This window comes from Alligator mississippiensis, chromosome 3, assembly GCF_030867095.1.
Source record: "Alligator mississippiensis isolate rAllMis1 chromosome 3, rAllMis1, whole genome shotgun sequence".
In the NCBI taxonomy this organism is placed as follows: Eukaryota; Metazoa; Chordata; order Crocodylia; family Alligatoridae; genus Alligator; species Alligator mississippiensis.
In genome coordinates this window covers 240,551,096-240,570,479 of record NC_081826.1, presented here as the reverse complement: position 1 = coordinate 240,570,479, position 19,384 = coordinate 240,551,096, and the positions used below count along the sequence as shown (strand labels likewise).

The window sequence follows — 19,384 nt, the reverse complement described above, 5'->3', positions numbered from 1 at the left end:
ATTGGAAAAGGTAAGTCTACTGCTGATGGTAGATAACTATTAACCTCATTGATTCTGGGAACAGACAGATATTTCAGTAAAGTATAAACGTTTCATTAACTTTTGAGTTAAACAGTTCAGATAAGAAGGTAGATAATAAATATCAGCATATTTTTAAAGATGTAATTATTGCAAGGTCATGGTGAAAATCTGATTTTTTTTTTTTTTTTTTGCCATTGGATGCATCTTCCACATAGGAATTTCTCCATGTTGCTGATGGAAAAGGGAATGAAACACACAAAATGAAGATGGCACCAGAGTAAATCTTGATCAGTAGCCTGTCCTAAGTCTGTTTTGGATATATACTGCCTCTACTTCCTAGCTAATAGAAAAACAACTTCTTTTGTTCACCTCTTCTCCCAGAAATAGTAGGCAGGCTTTATAGCCTCCATTCTTGTTTGTTTGTTGTAAATTCTCTTATGAATCTCCAATTAGATGTCCTATTCTGTGTTTTGCAATGTGAACAATTAAATAAGACAAGTAATAACTAAATATCATCTTGCTGTGTAATTAATATCTGCTTTTCTTCCCAGAAGCAATAGAAAGCAGACAGTAACATATTTAGATAAAAGTTTGTATTTCAAAACAATACAACTAAAATGAAAAAATAGAGGCTGAACAAAATTACATGTTATTCACATCTATAATGAGCATGCTATTAAAACATCAGAAGATTTCACACTTGATTTTTATCCACAAGTCTTTCAACTACATGAGAACAGTATGCAAGAAGCTTGCTAAATCCTGACATTCTCAAAGTCTACTGTGTATGATCCAAGATGGTGAGAAATGCATCTGACTGATCTAAAGCTGCTGAACATTTTCTTTTTAAAAAGCTCATGATTACCCTGCTAAACCCCCCCCTCCCAAAATTTCTCTCTTTTTTTCCTTTAAAACAATAAGTATCATTCTTCAAATCACAGCAACTTGCCAGTGGTTCTATAAACAACCATCTGCCTTATTGTATCTGCTCTGCTTTTCACTGTTTATCAATTTAAAAATGTAAAACACATTTATCAACACATTTATCAACAATGTAACATACTCCCATCTGGGTTTTATGAGACAATCATCACTTCTTTCAAGAAACATGCTAACAATAATTATGAAACTATCTCTGGACCCTCTGAGTACTGTCATGTCACTGTGATGAACCAACCTACTGCCAATTCCTGCCTACAAACTAGAAAAGTTCACTGATGCACATCTGACATAATATCTTCAGTAAAAAGTCTTTAAAAGCAGCAGACTTTTAAAGTAGATTTAACATATGCAAATGAATATTGCATGCAGCCAAGACATGCATTTATATTTAAATTTAACTTTTCTGAGGTTGTATTAAGTGGTCTTCATTCTTTCCTAAACTATCACACTAAAATATGATTGATTGTCTCCCCATCTCCTTTGATCTCAAAAACTGGTGAAGGTAAACAGATTAACAGTTAAATGCTTTCTGACAGTACAAAGTAACTGTAAAAATATATTCAAGTTTATTACATTTTCTCTGTATTCCTCACCTCCTGTTTTATTAAGGACATTTCCTTGAAAACAAACCTTTTGATTTCTGGGTCCAAACATAGTGGGGGAAAAGGAATCCAACCTCAAACTTAGAGGTGGTATAGGTATTTGAGCCTATAGTAAAGCTTACCAATTGAAATTAAATTTACCAATTTCTGTCATTTGTCAAAAGATTTTTTTTCAGTTTAAAGAAAATGTAGTTAATTAATTTCCAAAAATGAAGCTATGGGAAAATATTGGTTTTACTATTTTTTTTAAATTGTATTTGTCACTCAGAACTTTAGTGCCACTATGCTTGAAACTAGAACTTAAAATTTAGCAAGAAGTTGCAACCTTACTTCTAGTAATTTTTTTTTAATATTTACTTTGCAGTCTTAACATTTAACATACCATTGGATGTACCCTTTATTTAAGCATGGATGATCAATTTATTTGGCATTTTCTAACAGTTTAAGGAATAGAAAGTCCTTGCCTGTGTCAGATACTTAAAGCTTAAATAGTGCTTGAGCCCATTTAAAACAATTCAGCTAAATGCCAATAGAAAATAGGCACCACAAAATTGAGCAGAAAAAAATGAAAACCATGGAACAATATGAAAGATTTGGAAAGTATAAGTAAGTAATATAATATTAACATTTTAAAGTAACTTTCTTTTGCACTCAAGGCTGTGCCATTCGTAAGTGAACTGTCTTCTATACTATGAAGCCAAATTCTGTACTAAATTGAGGGGAAAAAATATTTTGCACTCCCAAGAAAATAAGACTTCACTACCATTAAAAATAAAAAACAGATAGGTGAAAAGGCCAAAAGCATATCAACGTAATTTTGTTTAATTGATGGTAAAGACTACATACTTATTTTATTAGTCACGTAGTCAGAGTTCATTGGAAAAGTGATTTTAAAAACCCCTGTATTTGCAAAGAAACAGGAACTAATTATCAATGCAACTACAAAAGACCCCTGCTGCAAATCTACAGATTTTTCTGACTATCCTGAAACTCTTATTCACAAGAGTATTTCAACAGAGGTTATTCACAAGAGTTTGGCTTGCTGGATTGGGTCATAAATCCTATCAGATATACATGTGGCCGATCATCAGGCTTCAGTTCATTTGTAAGAAACTGTTCTGTAAGCTGCACATTGCTTATGCTCTCATTAATTTAAATGTTTCTTCTATTTATACTATGCAAATTGCTCCATTCTCTGAGTTGTTCAAACAAATGATGTTCTTTGCAACCAAAAAGCAAATTAGTAGCATGTGAAAACTTATTTTGTAATGATTGTGAAACCAAGCAGATCTTTAAGTTAAAGAAGCAGTAGAGTAAAAGAAATCGCATTTTAACATTTTAGAGAACTTAAATGTTAAGGGTAAAACTATAGTTTTACCCTTAATTCTGAATAGTAACCTTTTCACAATATGTAAATACACGAAACACCTTTAAGGTTAATTTACTTTATGATAAACTTGAGCTATATTATGCTCAAGGCCCCTACCGTCTGAGTTAGGACCAGACTTTTGCGACAGTGTAAAAACAGCATTAATATATTTAATTATATTTTATTTGGTTTATTTCAAAACCATAAGAATTTTCCGATCGAGGTGTTTCAAAATTTTATATATATAATTTTAAAGGCTCCCCATTTCTGTGCTACACAAATTAAATGTTTTCTGACCGGAGGTGCAACATTTATAGTACTTATGAAAAGTATCATATGCATTTGGGATGTGAAAAGTTATGGGGGGGGGGCGGGGTTTCTCCATCACCTCCCCTTTCTCTCCAATCTGCAGGAAGAGTTTCCTTTCTTTCTAGCCCTGCTCTTGATCCATAAAAATTGATCCAAAATCCTTTTATGTTCAGTTAGCCCTACTTTGAGTAGAGCTCCCCAGACCCTACTCCTTTGACTTTACAAGAACTCCTTCTCTTCTTTTCCAGTCTATAAAATCAGTGGGTCCAACCATCTGTGCTCTAGAGTCAATCAGGAAGAAAAGACGACAGCCACTCTGCTTACTTCTGCATATGTACCTGTATTTCTACATATGTACAGTGTCTGTATATTACATTGTATGTGTACAGCATCTACAGAATTTCTCAGAATGTACAATAGTGTAAAAGTGATGTTGTAGCTGTCATGGTTCAGATATTATGCAAGAGGCAAGGATTTCTTAGGGTGATATCTTTTACTGGACTAACTACATATCTATGTCTATGTCTATAGTTGGTCCAATAAAAGATATCACCCTAAGAAATCTTTTCCCCTTTTCCCCACACCAAAATTCCTGTTATAACTAGTAAAGACCATGTAAGTATAGATGTTTAGTTCTAGTAAGTACACCCTTGGAACCAGCACTAACACCAGATAAACTAAAACTAAAAACAAACAAAAAACAAACAAACCCTCTTTTCCAATAAATTGAATTACATTTCTTAATTTCTCTGTCCAAAAAATTAGTTCAAGATGGTTTATACTTGTTCCTTTGTCACACTTGGATATAGAATTTGTTTGATATTTTAACTTTGCCATACTTTAACAGGAAGAAAATTCTACGAAGATAAAATGTGTTCTAGTATGTTTATAATCATCCACTCCAGTAGTTAGAATTAACAGAGGGAATGGAGAGCAAAGCATTTTAAACAACACATTTGATTTGGCAGTCTTTACTACGCGGTACCACCAGCAAAAGAGGACAAGGTGCAAGGAGCAAAAGCAAAGGTGGTTCACAAAATTTTCTGACATATTTTACCATGGCCAATTCTAATATTGAGCTTGAAAACAGACTTTAAGAAAAGGCACTGATTTGTGCTAAGAATTACTTTTCAGAGAAAGACTCCAAGAAGCAGTTTGATCATGGCAAAACCAAGCACTTAGCAGTCACTGTGCTCAACTCACTCTTGCTGTTGGGCAGGAAGGATAAAGACAGCGCAATACAGAACCAGCCATGTATTTTCTTATGTTTAACGAAGCCAAAGACATTGCTTCATGTCAAGCTAATGCAATCTCTTTCTAAACTTTAGGAGAAAGTATTATAATCACTTAAAAGTTTGTTTTTACTTTTAGTGTAAATACACATAAACACCAGAGACAATAAATCACATCTAAAATGAAAGCCCCATGGGCAAAGGGAAGAAATGAACTGTTTGCCATGACTTAACCATTAACTATTTCAGCAAATCTGACTACTCTATCATCCTACTGGAACCAGGAAAAGAATTCATTGGGACCAGTCAACATACTCCTTTATACAGGGTGATATCACATGAACTATGTTTTCACATATTGGCTGAAAGAGAGAAATATTAGAGAAATTATATATTAAAAACCATGTGATACTTTACAAAGTATTTACTGTTTGCACAGTCCTAGCTATATTTTAAATTAAACACAAAAAAGGTCAAAGGTAATAGTCCAGGATTACTACATGCTAAATTAAAAATATCGAAGAATTTAAATTACTGTTAGAGCATTAGTGTGCCACAAATCCTGAAACATCTTGTACAAAATGACTGCAGTCTTAATTAATCTTTTTTAAAAATATATATTAAAATCATTTCATTTCTATCTTTATTTTTTTTTATCATAGAGAGGAATGTTCTCTCTCACACACGCACTCACCCATACACACAGACACACTCACACTGCATATACCTCTCCAAGAGCTTCGTAGCGCTTTTGGTTCCATCTATGCAAATCTTCACGGTAGTTAAAAACAAATGGCTCACCGGTTTTTGTATGCCTTAATTGCCCCTCTATAAAAGAAACAATATTATTAGATTTAAATCTACATTTTAAGAGTTTTAAAAGCAGAGTTAATAATTCACCGATAAAAATACAACAATGTACATCTAAAAGCAGAGTTATGGTCATTGGCTCTGTCCCCAGATATGAAACTGTCCATTTAAACCAAAAGCACCACAGCAAGTCCATCACCACATTCACTTTCAGTTTAGATTCATTATTAAATTAAAAGAAGCAGAAAAGCTGACAGACTGAGCATTAGGCCCAAATTTTCTCTAGAAACCTATCCTATAAGTAATAGTTATGTCCCAAAATATTATGAAGTAAAATAAAATGGAGATACAAATCTGATTTGTACTAACCAACTAAGCAACTGATCATCATACCCAAGGAAATCCAGGTGACAAATCCACTTTGCTTTACAAATAACAGAGCCTAATCTGAAATGCTGTGCCTCGCTCTCTAAGAAACTGAGGAAACCCAGATCAGGGTTCTATACAGCAAAAAGGAACAAATTCGCATATAGAAACACATAACAGCCATTTACCAAGAGGAAATCTCCACATCTAACTGGGAAGCCTATCACAAAATCAACAACACTTATGTTACAATTGTAGTTTTGCAGAATGGAGAGCAATCATCAGCCTTAAAAACAAAGCTGATATTATTATACAACAGGATGATAAGGGGGAGACTGTTGTCATGGATAAACAACACACTTAACAGGGAGTTCGAGTGTTGAGTTAGGCTGAGGAGGACCTGTACTGTTAGTACTGGACCCATGATCTGACCATTCTCTTAGTGAGCCCAAGAAGGTGGATACTGCTTGGCCACAAGGCTGAGAAAGATCAATGTTGGGCAGCCAGTCTTTATATTCTGGAGGTGCTGGGCACTTTGCTGCCATCTGTTCTGCAAAGACTGCTCTCATTACTACTCCCTCCCCCTCCCCCCAACACACACTTCACTGTAGTTTCAAGCCTCACGGGAATATCTTTACATACTCCTGCAGCGCTCAGACCCCATCTCACACAGTTACAGGTTTTTCTTACCCTCCAACATCCAGTCATGACTGTCCTCCACCAGCCAGCCATGGTGAATTTGAAATGTCATCATCTCACAACTTTAAGGATTTTGAATTCGCCACGTCCCACTGTTTTCCTGTTAGACCCAAACCTACTCCAGAATCCATGGAATCCATTGATGAATCACCTCTGTCCTTTGGCTCCATCACCATGGAAACTGCTCCTTTGGGCTAGGGACAGACATTACACATAAACCAGTTTAAATGATCAGAAACTGGTTTAAACCTGTAACAGAACAGATGTTCGGTGCACATAAACCAGTTTGAGATAAACCTGGTTGAATGTAGTATCGGACTTAACTGATTTGGCTCAAACCGGTTTTTGCAATGTCTATCCCAGATCCCTTGCTGGTTTAAGATAAACCAGACTCCCACAGCATCCTGGCATGCTCTCTGCGTTGGGCAGGGCTCTCTGTTCAGCAGAGCTGGCTCCTCCCCTCCATTCCCTGGCTGGAGCTCTGGCAGAGACTGCAGGCACAGCAGGATCTGCCTGGCTTCCCCCTGCCCTACTCCCTCCCCAACCCGCCGCTGTTTGCTGCTCAAGCAGGAATCCCTGCCTCCCTCCCTCCTATCTCCCACAGCACAGACCCCAGGCTCATGGGACCCTAGGCACATGGTATGCTAGCTAATGCCGAGAGAGTTGTCTGTATCTGTGTGTCTCCAATTTCACTGGGACAGGCAGACAGAACAGTGACTGCTTAGGGCTTTTGGAGCTAATCAACAGGTTAGTTGTATGAGAAGAGTTTGAACTAATGGAGAGAAGCTATCATTTTGCTGAAGAGGTGATAAACACTTATCAGCCTCCTACTGACTTGCTTGCCTGTCAGATTGCTGCAGACAGTATAACAAAGCAGGGAGGGAGATTGATGATGCAGAGCTTTTCAACAGATGCATGCACTGAATCCACCCCCTCTTGCCTCAGAGTGCTAGCCCAGGGCTGGGGGGGGTGACAACTCTCCCGCCCCTTGAGCAGCCCAAGGGAAAAAGCCTGGAATGGTGCAGGTAGACCACCCTAATCAGAAGTTCTGCTGGGACCTGGCCATGCCCCACTCAGCTCAGCTCTGTGGAAGGGAATGAAGGGCTGCTCTAGTGCCCCCCAGTTTCTAGCCTGAGCCACTGCAGGCATGTGCCTGCATTTCCTCAGTCCAGAGGGAATGTCTGTCTGGTTACAAAGCAGTTCAGCCTACCCAGGTTAGACTAACCTGCAAAGATTGAATCAATTCAGGCTCAGGCTTTTTGAATGTCTGTCCCGAGCCTTGATGGTAACTATATACACCAGGAAATCCTCCAGTTTAACCTGATTTGGTCCCCACTTTTCATTATTGTTTTGAGACTCATATCCAGCGGCAGACGCAGTGGGTGGAATGGCTCTGTATGCTGTTGCTGCTTATGTCTTGGGATGACACAGGCTGCACTTCAGAAGCCCCCAGACCCAAAACCTTCTGTGCCATCTCACTTAGCAATGTTCACCACTACCTGAGCCCCTGACATGCTGAACTCAGAAACCTGACTGTCCATGCATCCCAAGTACTGCGAACTGGCAGATTTCTTCAACAAAAACCAAGCGGATCTTTTGCCCCTCTGCTGTATGTACAACAGTCCTATTGATGTGCAGCCCTTTGAAAAAATCTACTCTGTCATACCTGGAGTATTTACAGAACAACCTGGATAAGGAATTCATTCACCTGTTGACCTCCTCAGCAGAGGCCCCTAAATCCTTTTCAAAGAAAAAATATGGATTCTTGCAGCCTCGTATTGACTACCTGGTACTCAGTTACACCCTTCCACTAGAACTACTAGATCACCTACATGATACCCATATCTTCACCAAGCTGAATTTACAGGAAGCTTATAATCTAGTTCAGATTCAGGATGAGGACAACCAGGATACTCTCCAAACACATTATGGACATACTGAATACCCTGTAATGCCTTTCGGTCTCTGTAATGCTCCAAACATTCTCTCTGGACTGAGGAATAATGTATTTCAAGACATTCTTGACCAATTTGTGATTATCTACCTTGACTACGTGGTGATTTTTTCTGAGATCTAGGAAGTCCATGATCAATAAGTCTATGTGGTCCTAGAGAGAGATGGTTTTATCATTTGTGTGCCAAACATGAAAAGTGTGAATTCAACTGGACTGCCATATCTTTATTAGGCTATATCTTTTTTTTGGGAGGACTAAAGGTGCCCTAGATGGGCAGCTGTCACAGGCTGAGCTTCCCCAAGAGATTTCTGTGGGATTCAATGCTTCCTGGGATTTGCTAATTTTTATTGGTAGCTCATCAAAGGTTCCTCACAAACTGTGTTCCCATTCACTACCCTCAACCAAAAGAAGGCACTATTTGTGTGAACCCCAGAAGTTCAGGAAGCCTTCCAGCACCTAAAGAAGGCTTTCATTCTAGCCCCTCTCTTTGTCCACCCTGACCCTACGAAAACCCTTCTAATGCTTCCAATTTAGGAGCAATCTTGCTGCAGCACTTGGGACCAGGAAATCTACTGCCTCTGTCTCAAGGAAGCAGACTCCCTCAGAACAAGATTATACTATGTGGGGCAAGAAGCTCCTGGCAAAAAAGCTGTGTTTGAGGAATGGTATCACTGTTTTCAGGGAGCCCAGTTTCCCATGCAAGTCCTCACCAATTACAAAAACCTTGAGTAGCTCTGTTTTGTCAACTGTATGAAGCAATGCTAGATCCACTGGTCCTTATCTTTTAACTAGTTTGATTTTGTAATCATGTATTGCTCTGGTACAGAAGGCAGGTGCCCTCTTCTGGCAAGAGGAATCCAGTGTTCCCTTCCACCATCTTGAACCCATCCCACTTCTTATTTGGGACTCAGGGATAGGGATTAATGACCTTGATCCCAGATCTTTCTCTTCAGGACCTGTGTGTCAAACAAATATAACAGCAGTTCCCGGTCCTAGAGCTTCCTCTGTGGAAGAATTTTCAGTTCAGTGATGGGCTAGTGATAATCTATGTTCCTGCCAGACAACCAAGGCTTGAAATCCTCCAGTTTTGTTATGATGCTCCCATGGCAGGGCACTTTGGGGTCCCCTAGACCTCTGAACTAGTTTCATGGCAGTTTTGTACAGGACATTAAAAGATATGTCAAGTCATTTGATATTTGTGCCCTCACCAATGGCCCTCATACCAAACCCCTGGGATTCTCCAACCCCTACTACATACCCTGACCCAACCCTGGATGACTATATCCATGGACTTTCTCAGAGTTACCCTTTTGAAGGACATACTACAATCTTCATGGTAGTGGATTCTCTAACAAAGATGGCTTATTTTATTGTAGCCCAGGTGGTCTCAGCCACTCAGGAGACCATGAAACTCTTTTCCTTGAGCATATTTTGGGTTCCACAACCTGCCAATGGAAATGTCTGGCAGAGGCCAGCAATTCATGTTTCACTTCTGGAAGGAATGTTTTGGGCTACTGAAAGTAAAACTCATAACTTCATCTGCATGCAACCCACAGGGCAATGGGCAGATAGAGTAAACCAAACACTCAAGCAATATCTATGTTGTTTCATCAGCTATCACCAAAACGACTGGCTCACCCAGCTGCCAAGTTTACTTATAATAATGGTCACCTACTTTATCCCAAACAGTGCCCTTTTTTTTTCAATTATGGTTTTGACCCAGGTACCCACCCCAATCTCCTTGTTCATCCTCCATCCCAGAAGTCTTAGGTCTTGTAATCTACATCCATCACATAAAGCATGAATTACAACATCTACAGGAGGCCAAAGAAACTTACAAGAGGCAGACATGGTGAGCAGCCCCTGCCTTCATCATCGGTGCGCAGGTCTGGTTATCAGCCCAGAACCTGCACTCTTTCTTACCTTCATCAAAGTTGGATCACTGATTCTTAGGCCCCTTTAAAATCATTGAGATCAACCTTGATGGTTACAAACTTCAGCTGTCCAACTCCATGAAAATTCACTTGGTATTCCATATCTCCCTCCTTAAGCCCTATGCAGAAAACACTTCCCAAGGAAGAGTACTCCACCACTGCCCCGTATGAATATTTTGTTCAGCAGAGCAAGGGTCCAAGGCAGAAGGTAGGTGAAGGTTCATGGAAGACAGATGTATAGGGTAGGAGTGGCACAGAGAGGGGTATGAAACTCCAAATGGCTACCTGGGAAGTTATTTTACCTGACAGACTGAGAAGGATGTCGCCTTACTGATCAGTGATTTTCATAGATTTCATAGACATTAGGGCTGGAAGGGACCTTGGAAGATCATCGAGTCCAGCCCCCTGCCCGAGGGGCAGGACGTCAGCTGGGGTCAGAACCCATGGAGAAAATACATGCCTCAGAACTGATCAAGGCTTTTCACAGAATACATCCCAAGAAAACAGGTCTTAGGGCCCCTGAGAGGTGCTATTAGGAATCAGAGAAGGAGGTATACTGATTGGCTAACAAGCTGACCCTCATTCCCTGTGTAGGTCTGACTCCAAGCTGCCTGATTACCTTTAGCTGATCCCAATGACCAGCATGGCTACAGCAACCTGGATAAGCAGCCATTCTCCTATTATTCCTTGGCCACACAACTACACTACACACCCCTCTGTGAACTCCTAGTCTATATGTGTGTCTCCCTTGAACCTTCACCGAGCTTCTGCCTTGGACCCTTGCTCAGCCCTTGCCTACATCCCTTCCTAACTTGCCATCTTCTTTAGTTCCAACCTGAACCTTCTCCTGGCTTGTATCTTAGCCTAGTCCCTGTCTACATCCTGACTAAACCTGCAGCTCTGGACTCCTGGTTCATGATTTTCCTAGCACAGTCCTCAACTCCCTACATCCAGGTTATGCTTGTGACACAGATCTTTCCAACAATGAGTTTTACAGACTTCTGACCAAAGCTCCCACAAAACTATTTGAGAGGGAACTACATAACGTCTATAAGACTCTACCTCTGGACCTGCAGGAGAGAATTTATGCTTCCTCCAAGGAGCCCAGGCCAGGCACCTTTTACTTATTACCCAAGATCCACAAATCTGGCAATCAAGGATGCCCCATTGACTCTGACACTGGTGCGATCAGGAAGAGATTGTTTGGCTGTGTTGACTATTCTATTTCCATATACCACAGGAGCTCACAGCTATTTGAAGGATACAGAGATTTCAACAGGAGACTGGACTCCATTAACAAACTTCTAGACAACATTACATTAGCTACAATGGATATCACATCTTCATGGAACCAACATTTCTCATGAGGATGTTTTACAAGCCATAAGGAGCATTATAAGGAACTGCTTCTGCTTCCAAACTCTCCTGCTTTGTCCTCATGTATAACCATTTCAGATTTGGAGAATCCCTGTGTGTACAAATGAATGATACAACCATGGGTATGCACAGAGTCTTCCCAGTACCACATACCAATACCCAATACCAATAAATATATTTATGACAGGTTTTGAAGTCAACTTCTGCCTAAGCTGCCCTCCCATCCCCACCCCCAGTACACCTGAAGTACATCAATGACATCTTCATCATATGGACGCATGGGAAGGAATCTCTAGAGAAATTCCACCAGCACTTTAACAGCTTCCACACCTCTGTCATATTGAATGAAATAGTTTGAATGTTTGTAATAGTTGCCCATTAGCCAGTTTAGGAAGAAGACAAGATTTATCTCCTTATCTAGGCTATTGTTTTGGTCTACGTGCGGAAGGTCCTGACTTTGCTCAAAGTCTTAACTCTTGAATTTTATCTTTAGAGGCCTTTAACAAAGAGAACCTAAAAATGACCCTTAAGCAAATATCCCAAGTTCCAAGAGATCAAACTCTAGGAGCCTTTTGATAAAATTGGAAAGAAAAGGTCACTTGCAGTGGTATGGAAGTTCCCCAAAGTAATTAAAATGATCAACAAAAGAAACTGATTACCAAGCAAAAGAATATGTTAAGTAAGATCTGAGCCCAAATTTGGGGGCAGTGACAGGTTTGGGTAGGAGGGGGCCAGGACGGCAACTCACTCAATAAAAACTGTAACTTACTCTTCCAATTTGGAGGTAATCACACTTGCAGAACAACGAAGGAAGAATCGCAAGTGTAGGCCAGATCAGACCGATCACCTGAACCACCCTCTACATGAACACGAATCTCTTAGTTCACGCTGAAGCTGCAGAGCGCCCGAAAGGGACTGAAGGAAGGGGACTTAGTCCTATCAGTATTGAGGCCAGCCCACTGAATCGTATTGCAGAGGCGAGCCCATTGAACCGTACTACTGAGGCCAACCCATTAAATTGTACTACTGAGGAATGAAAGCATATCTAGATGTTTGGCTTCTTGGAATTCTAGGATTGTAAGTATATTATGAAAAGTAATAGTATTGATTTAAATTTAACTTTTAGTTATAATTGTAGTTGTTTTTGTAATACTAATTCTTATAGCATTGTTTGGGAAGGAAGTGCATTCAGAGCATTGTTTCTGATATATGAAATTATTGTGTTCTTAATGTTTGTGGTATTTCTTAAAGCTAAGCAGTGTTATATGCGTAGCAAAGAATTTTAAAATAAAATTGTGTTGTATGAATTAAGTGTGTAATCATTGTGAAATCGTGCAAGTATCTAAAAACTCCCCCAGCCAGTGCATCAAAACAAATCAGTAAATTGTGTGGGATTTTCTCTATTCCATAACCCACTAGAGACAACCTCCATCAAGCTGACTCTGGAATATTCCACCCAGAAAATTCACTTCTTGGACACAACTGCAAGAACTTTAAAATGGCCACATTGCCATCACATTGTAGTGGAAATCAATTATACAGGGTGGCCTGTCCCCTTAAGAGGAGTCAGCCAGCCTGGCTGAGGGGCTGCAGCTGTGAGAAGGCAGCTAATGAGTGGCTCACTGGGAGTTAAAAACCCCAGAAAGCAGAGCTCCAAGGAGGGTAAATGTGAAAGAAGCAGTCATAACCTGAACTACTGAACTATGTGAAGAGCAAGCCTACTGTGTGAAGGCCAGAGCCACAGAGGACTCCTCCTCCAACTGAAAGACACGGCTTAATGCTGAGGCCAGCTGGAAAACTGCTCAGAGGGTGAAGCCGACAAGCAGCAACTTGCTTACAACAACCAACTGCTACAGCTACCTCCATGCCAGCTTTCATGCTAAGAAAACCACTAGATCATCCTCTATAGTTAAGCGCTATGTTATACCTGTTATCTGCTCCAATCCCAATAACTGGGACGAACACCTCAAGGATCTACAACAGTTGCCTATACTTACATTACAATCCCAAAACTCACATCAACCCTGTGACAGGAACAGCATCCCAGCAGTTGTCACTTAAATCCTCTAGCTTAAACACCTTAGACACATCATTTAATGACCTTTAACCCCTCCGAGAAAATAACCACTTAAAACTATCCTTGGGGGCCAGCTTACAGGCAGCCCCCCAACCTCAAAAGAGCTATCAGACTACCTAACTCCAATTCTCACCAAGACACCAGACCTGGCTACACTGTCCCTTCATCAACACAGACCACATGATCGCCGGACTAAATACTACAAATTGTTACATCTGGATACATTTACCTACTCCTCCACCAATGTCATATATGCTATCACCTGCTTACAGTGCTTCTGCAGCTTATATTGGCCAGATGGCCCAATCCTCCAGAAAAGAATGGACACTAATTCAACATCAATTCCAGAAACTCCCAAAATCCACAGCAGAGCATTTAACGTTCATGGACATTCTTACCTCAAAATAGCTATCCTTGAACAACAAAAGGGCAAACAAAAACCCCAATACATCATCCACAATCTGGATTGTATTAACCTTGGTCTCAACAGGTATGGATTCTTATCCATTACCTAGACTCCTACCTAGACTAGAATGGCCCAACCAACAGGCAATATGCAGGCAAGCTAGGCAAGACTGAGAACATAAATCTTTCTCTTCTGCTGAAGCTTGTCTAGTGGGCAAGAGGATAAGAGTCAGAGGGCCAAAAAGGAGGGTAAGCAAAAGGAAGTACAAAGCTGGCCTTATGAAGTGGACATTTTCCTGACAGGGAGGGATGGATGCAGAGAGCCATAAACTCTGCTCCCATAACAGCTTCTATTCTGGTTCTTGGCTGTTCTTGGTTATAAGAACTTAAGAAATGCCATACTGGGTCAGACCAATGGTCCATCTAGCCCAGCCTCCTGTCTCCTGTCTACAGAGCCATTGACACAGGTGTGTTTCTGGTGCACTTTATGGACTCCCCTGACACCTTCCCCTCTTGCCAACAGAAGGAAGCCCAGGCACATGCTTACCTCAAGTGCGCCGGGTTGCAGCCTCTCCTCTACCTCCTTCAGAACCTGCTGTTGAGATACTGGCTGCACTTCTCCCCACACCTTTTTTGTTACAAACTTCCTGTCCATGACCCCACCATGTCCTGGGACCTCCTGGTCAACCTCCCCCTGGCTCTGGCCAAGCTGGCCATCTATAAGACCAGGAAGGAGCCCAGGCAAGTATGGGGCTGCATTCTTGGCACTTCTTCGCTCATGTCTCTAGACAGAGTTTCACTGATGAGCCATCCACAGGCTCCCTCAACTCCTTCAGGGGGCAGTGGGCACTGGCCAGTGTCTTCTGTTCAGTGTCCACTTCCAATGCACTGGTTTTTAACCTATAACCTCACTCCTGTTCTTGTTTTATTTTTTGTTGTTCTAAGCAATCAGTTGATGTGTCCCCAGTGGCCCTCCTCATTCAGAGAGGCTTACAGTTTCCGTAATGGGCAAAAACCCATGCGATTTTTACTGACACGTCAAATAGGCCTGTCTCCTGTCTACAGAGCAGCTGCCACGGACATGTATCTGGTGCACTTTATGGACTCCCCCAACACCTGCCCCTTTTGCCAACAGAGGGAGGCCCTGGCACATGCTTACCTCAAGTGCACCAGGTTGCAGCCCCTCTTCTGCCTCCTTCAGAAACTCCTGCTGAGGTTCTGGCTGCACTTCTCCCCACATCTTTTTTGTTATGCACTTCCTGTCTGTGGCCCCACCAAGTCCTGGGACCTCCTAATCAACCTCCTCCTGACTCTGGCCAACCTGGCCAGGAAAGGGGCTCTGGCCAGGGGGAACCTGGATAAGCATGGGGCTGTCTTGTCACTCCATTCATATCTCAGGCAGAGTTTCATTGGTTAGCATCCACAGGCTCCCTTGACTCATTCAGGAGGCAGTGAGCGCTGGCCAGTGGAGAAGGTGGGAGAGGGGTGAGGGGGAACTAGTACTCATAGCTAGTCTGCTCCCTCCCTCCCTCACCTGCTGCTGCCACCCACAGCTTAAGTGGGTTGTTATCTAGTGAAGAGGAGGTGGCAGCGGTAAGCCCCACCCCGCCCGTCAAAGGCCCTAAGGAATGGCTCCCAGGAACAACCGTGTCTAAGCAGGTCTGTGCATGACCCCTGGCTCCCCATGCTGTTCTGAGCAGGCAGCTGCAGCTCCTTCCCCATGGTGGGGACAGGAAGGGCAGGGCAGGACAGGACAAGCGCCCACTCAGGTCTTTGCACCCCCTAGCAGGGACTAAGTATGTGTTATCAGTTAACCTTTTAAAAAATATAATTAGAGGAAGTTAAATGGATAAGTTTTTTAACAATATTAACATTCCTACTTTGCAACAGCGTGTATTTAAAAACTGATCTATCCCTTTTTTGTAGGATCCTTTTTCTGGTAGTCAAACCCTTCCTGGCATCTATCATCATTGGTGAGAAGCGCACTGCCTGACTGCTTTTGCATTAAATAGTCACTCTAGACATCTTAGCGCTAGACATTTTGTGGCTGTTACACAGGGTGGAATAAGATAATGCTTAGTGACCTATACGCTAAAAGCCACATCATTGCCACTTGACTGTCTTACAGATGGAATAGGATCTGATCCTAAAACATCATTTTGTGGTCTTAGAGAAACTTAAGTTGAAATAAAGAATTCTGGGCATGAAAAAGTTTGGAAGATAGGGCAAGATTAGTTTTGAAAATTCCTGAAGCTTCAAACAAAAACATTTTAAAAGTCTTCTGCTATCTTTAGTATTTTTACCTAAAATATTTATATTTTTAAATAATACAGAAGGTTTGATTTTTTCAGCCCTGGCATTAACCTCAGTTTCAGTGTACTCTTGCAATTACTAACCTCCAAAGGAATATTCTTCCCCAACTACATATCCAGTATCTCTTGTCCCCGTGTTCTTCTTTTCATGGTATCATCATACTCCATGTTTCTTCTAAGGCTTCTACATTTTTTTCATTTCAATGATCAGATGTTCTTTCTTAGCTAATTACTACTTAGTATAGATAATTCTAAAGCAGGTTGCTGATGACATTCTGCTCTCCATAAGAAAATTATAGCAAACATCTATTGAGAAATGTAGTTTATTTTCAAATTTTCCTATGTTGTCTGCAAAACCTCTCATTTCAAATTCCTTAAATGAGAGTAAGCAGGCTCTTATTTTCCATCACAAACAGAAATATAAATCAGTATATTTACTGATTATGACATAAAAATGCACTACAATCATATAAGAAAGTTATTAAAGCAAAATGTGACCCTTTGGACAGCTATATTGCCTAAAAGGATATGCTACAAGGTTTTGTTACTTTCTAAAGAAGTAACTCAGGCTATCAGGTCAATAATGGAACTTGTAATAATAATTCTAAAGCTCCATATTCAAATTTCAGCCCCTCTCCTTTTAAGAAACCACATGTGAACCATTAACTCTGAAGTCAGAAGACAATAGTAGACACTGTACAGATCTAAAAATAAGGAGATGAAAAGTGACAGAGTTGAACCCCTCCCATCAAAAAAGATCATCACTTTCATGACACTTTTAGTCTCTAAGTACGTTCCTGTAAAAGCCATCAGGGTATTAAACAGCTAAGTGTTGCATAAATGACTATCATTTAAAGGAATGCTCTTTTTTCCTTTTAAAGTAATAGTAAGACAGATAGCAGCAGAAACTAAAGTTCTCTATTCAAAGAACAAGTATTGCATGGAAGTAGGAGTGTAAATTTCTTAAGCTGTCCTCCCAGAAGTTTCAAACAATTTTGGAGGGACCACTTCTGGGAATCTGATAGGAGTTCAGACACCAGTCCTATTCTAGCCCTCATTTCTCAAATCAGTATTATAGATATCAACTATGATGAAGAATCTGAAAGTGTAGTTATTAGACACATACTAGACACACAACCACTAACTTCTTTTAAAAACAGCACCAAATAGATGGAAAGAATCTGTGGGTATCACTAAAATTGCAGTTATTACTGTCATAGCCTAGATTCAAACCAGAGACCTCAGTAAAAGAATGTAGTCCATTGCTGATTAATAGATCCAGCCCCTCAACCAGGCAAATGCCCTCTTAAAGAATTCTTCTCCTGTCAACATGCATGGAATTTAACTTCCATTAGCATTAACAGGAATGCCCATTAGAAATTGCTATCTAAATAATTAGTAATAATCTTCTGCATCAATTAGAAAATTGAATATGTTTGAAAGTAAACTGTCCTTTGTAGTAACATCTACTTAACTTTAAATGCTAAAAAAAATAGTTTTAGAATTTACTTATAGAATATTTGGATCAGTGCTTTTGTATGTAAAACAGAAAGTCAGAACAATCTATAAAGGTGCATGATGTACAAGTTGGTATGGGGGATCAAACCAGAGACTGTTTGACAATTATGCAAAATTCACAACTATTGCTTGATGACATTGAATAGTATTATCTTTGTTTAAAGATGTAACTTTATTTCTTAATAGAAAGTTATGAAAACAGGGCTTTAAGAGATGCAATCAACATTCGGGCATCTTCACAAACACAGTACTACTTACTTTCATTAAAAGCATACTCAAATCCTTCAAGAGTATCAGGAAACTCAAGTGGTGGCTCATCTTTTTTCATCAGTTCATCCAAGTCTATTCTAGACAATAAATCTGGAGAAAAAAAAGCATCATTGTATAAGTGCCTTCTTTTTAATCAACAAAAGTCATTTTTTCATGATTTTAAGACCAGAAGGGTCCAGTATGATTGTCTACTATGACCTTCTGTAATAATACAGCCCATAAATTTCCCTGAATTAATTCATGCTTCAAGTTCAATAGCTATCCTTGAACTAGTCTCTCCTTTACAAAAACATCCAATTTCATTTTAAGTTTCCAGTGCTGGAAAGTCCACCATAACTCACGTTAAGTTGATTCAATGACTAATTATTCTCACTATTAAAAATATGCATCTTATTTCTAGTCTGAATTTCTCCAGCCTCAGCTTCCAGCCATTGAACTCTGTTACCTTACACTGACCGAAGAATTCCCTATTATCAATTTTTTTCCCCATGCAAGTATTTAGACTGTGATCTAGCCACCCTGTAGCCTACCCTTGATATCCTATATACGGGAGCACCCTGAATCCTAGCAACTCATATTCATTTTATCATCAGCCATATTGCTCAAGCCCGTTTTAAAACTTCCTGCTTTCTAGGGCTAATTCTCCCTATCCTGCAAGTATCATTCCTACATGTATGAAGATATTTCTAACCATGAAAAAACAAGTATTGTTTGTCTACACCCAGTTTAACTAAGCAATTCAGTTCACTTGTGACAATGGCCTTTATTATTTATAATTTCCCTGTTCTTTGGGTCATCTGCAAACTTCAACTGAAATTTTTGTCAACAGCTAGAAAAATATATATATCTATACCCATATTATATATAATCTCATTACTAATAACTAGCATGTGGCCAAAAAATATGATGCTACAAAGATTATTCCCAACTTTTAATCTTCATTAGCTCTGAAAGTTATTTTTGTAACATTTTAGCTGATTAACGGACACGCCACATACTACCAAGTCAAATGCCCTATTTAATTATAGGGTCACGGGCAGACATTTTAAAATGGGGGGAATTACAATGGTTCAACTGAATCTACTGTACGTGTTCTGTTTGTACACTCCTAAGTGAAATTTAGACTGGGGCAGCTTACCCTCGAATGAAAAGTTGTTAAGCTGGCTTTGCTTACTGTGGAACAAAAA

General features: G+C 40.1%; 1 protein-coding gene across 7 annotated transcripts in view; it reads right to left on the bottom strand.

Moving 5' to 3' along the window:
- ARB2A (ARB2 cotranscriptional regulator A) overlaps positions 1-19,384 on the bottom strand; it is a 413,000-nt gene that overhangs the window by 345,331 nt on the left and 48,285 nt on the right. For 5 of the 7 annotated variants that reach the window (XM_014597271.3, XM_006264051.4, XM_059725034.1 and 2 more), the window contains 2 exons: positions 18,186-18,287; positions 5,203-5,303 (listed from right to left, as the gene is read on the bottom strand). In XM_014597271.3, the coding sequence (XP_014452757.1) occupies positions 5,203-5,303; positions 18,186-18,287 (203 nt within the window). Of the gene's footprint in view, positions 1-5,202; positions 5,304-6,341; positions 6,545-18,185; positions 18,288-19,384 lie in introns of those variants that run through there. The other 2 variants (XM_059725035.1, XM_019483463.2) reach the window with 2 other exon arrangements.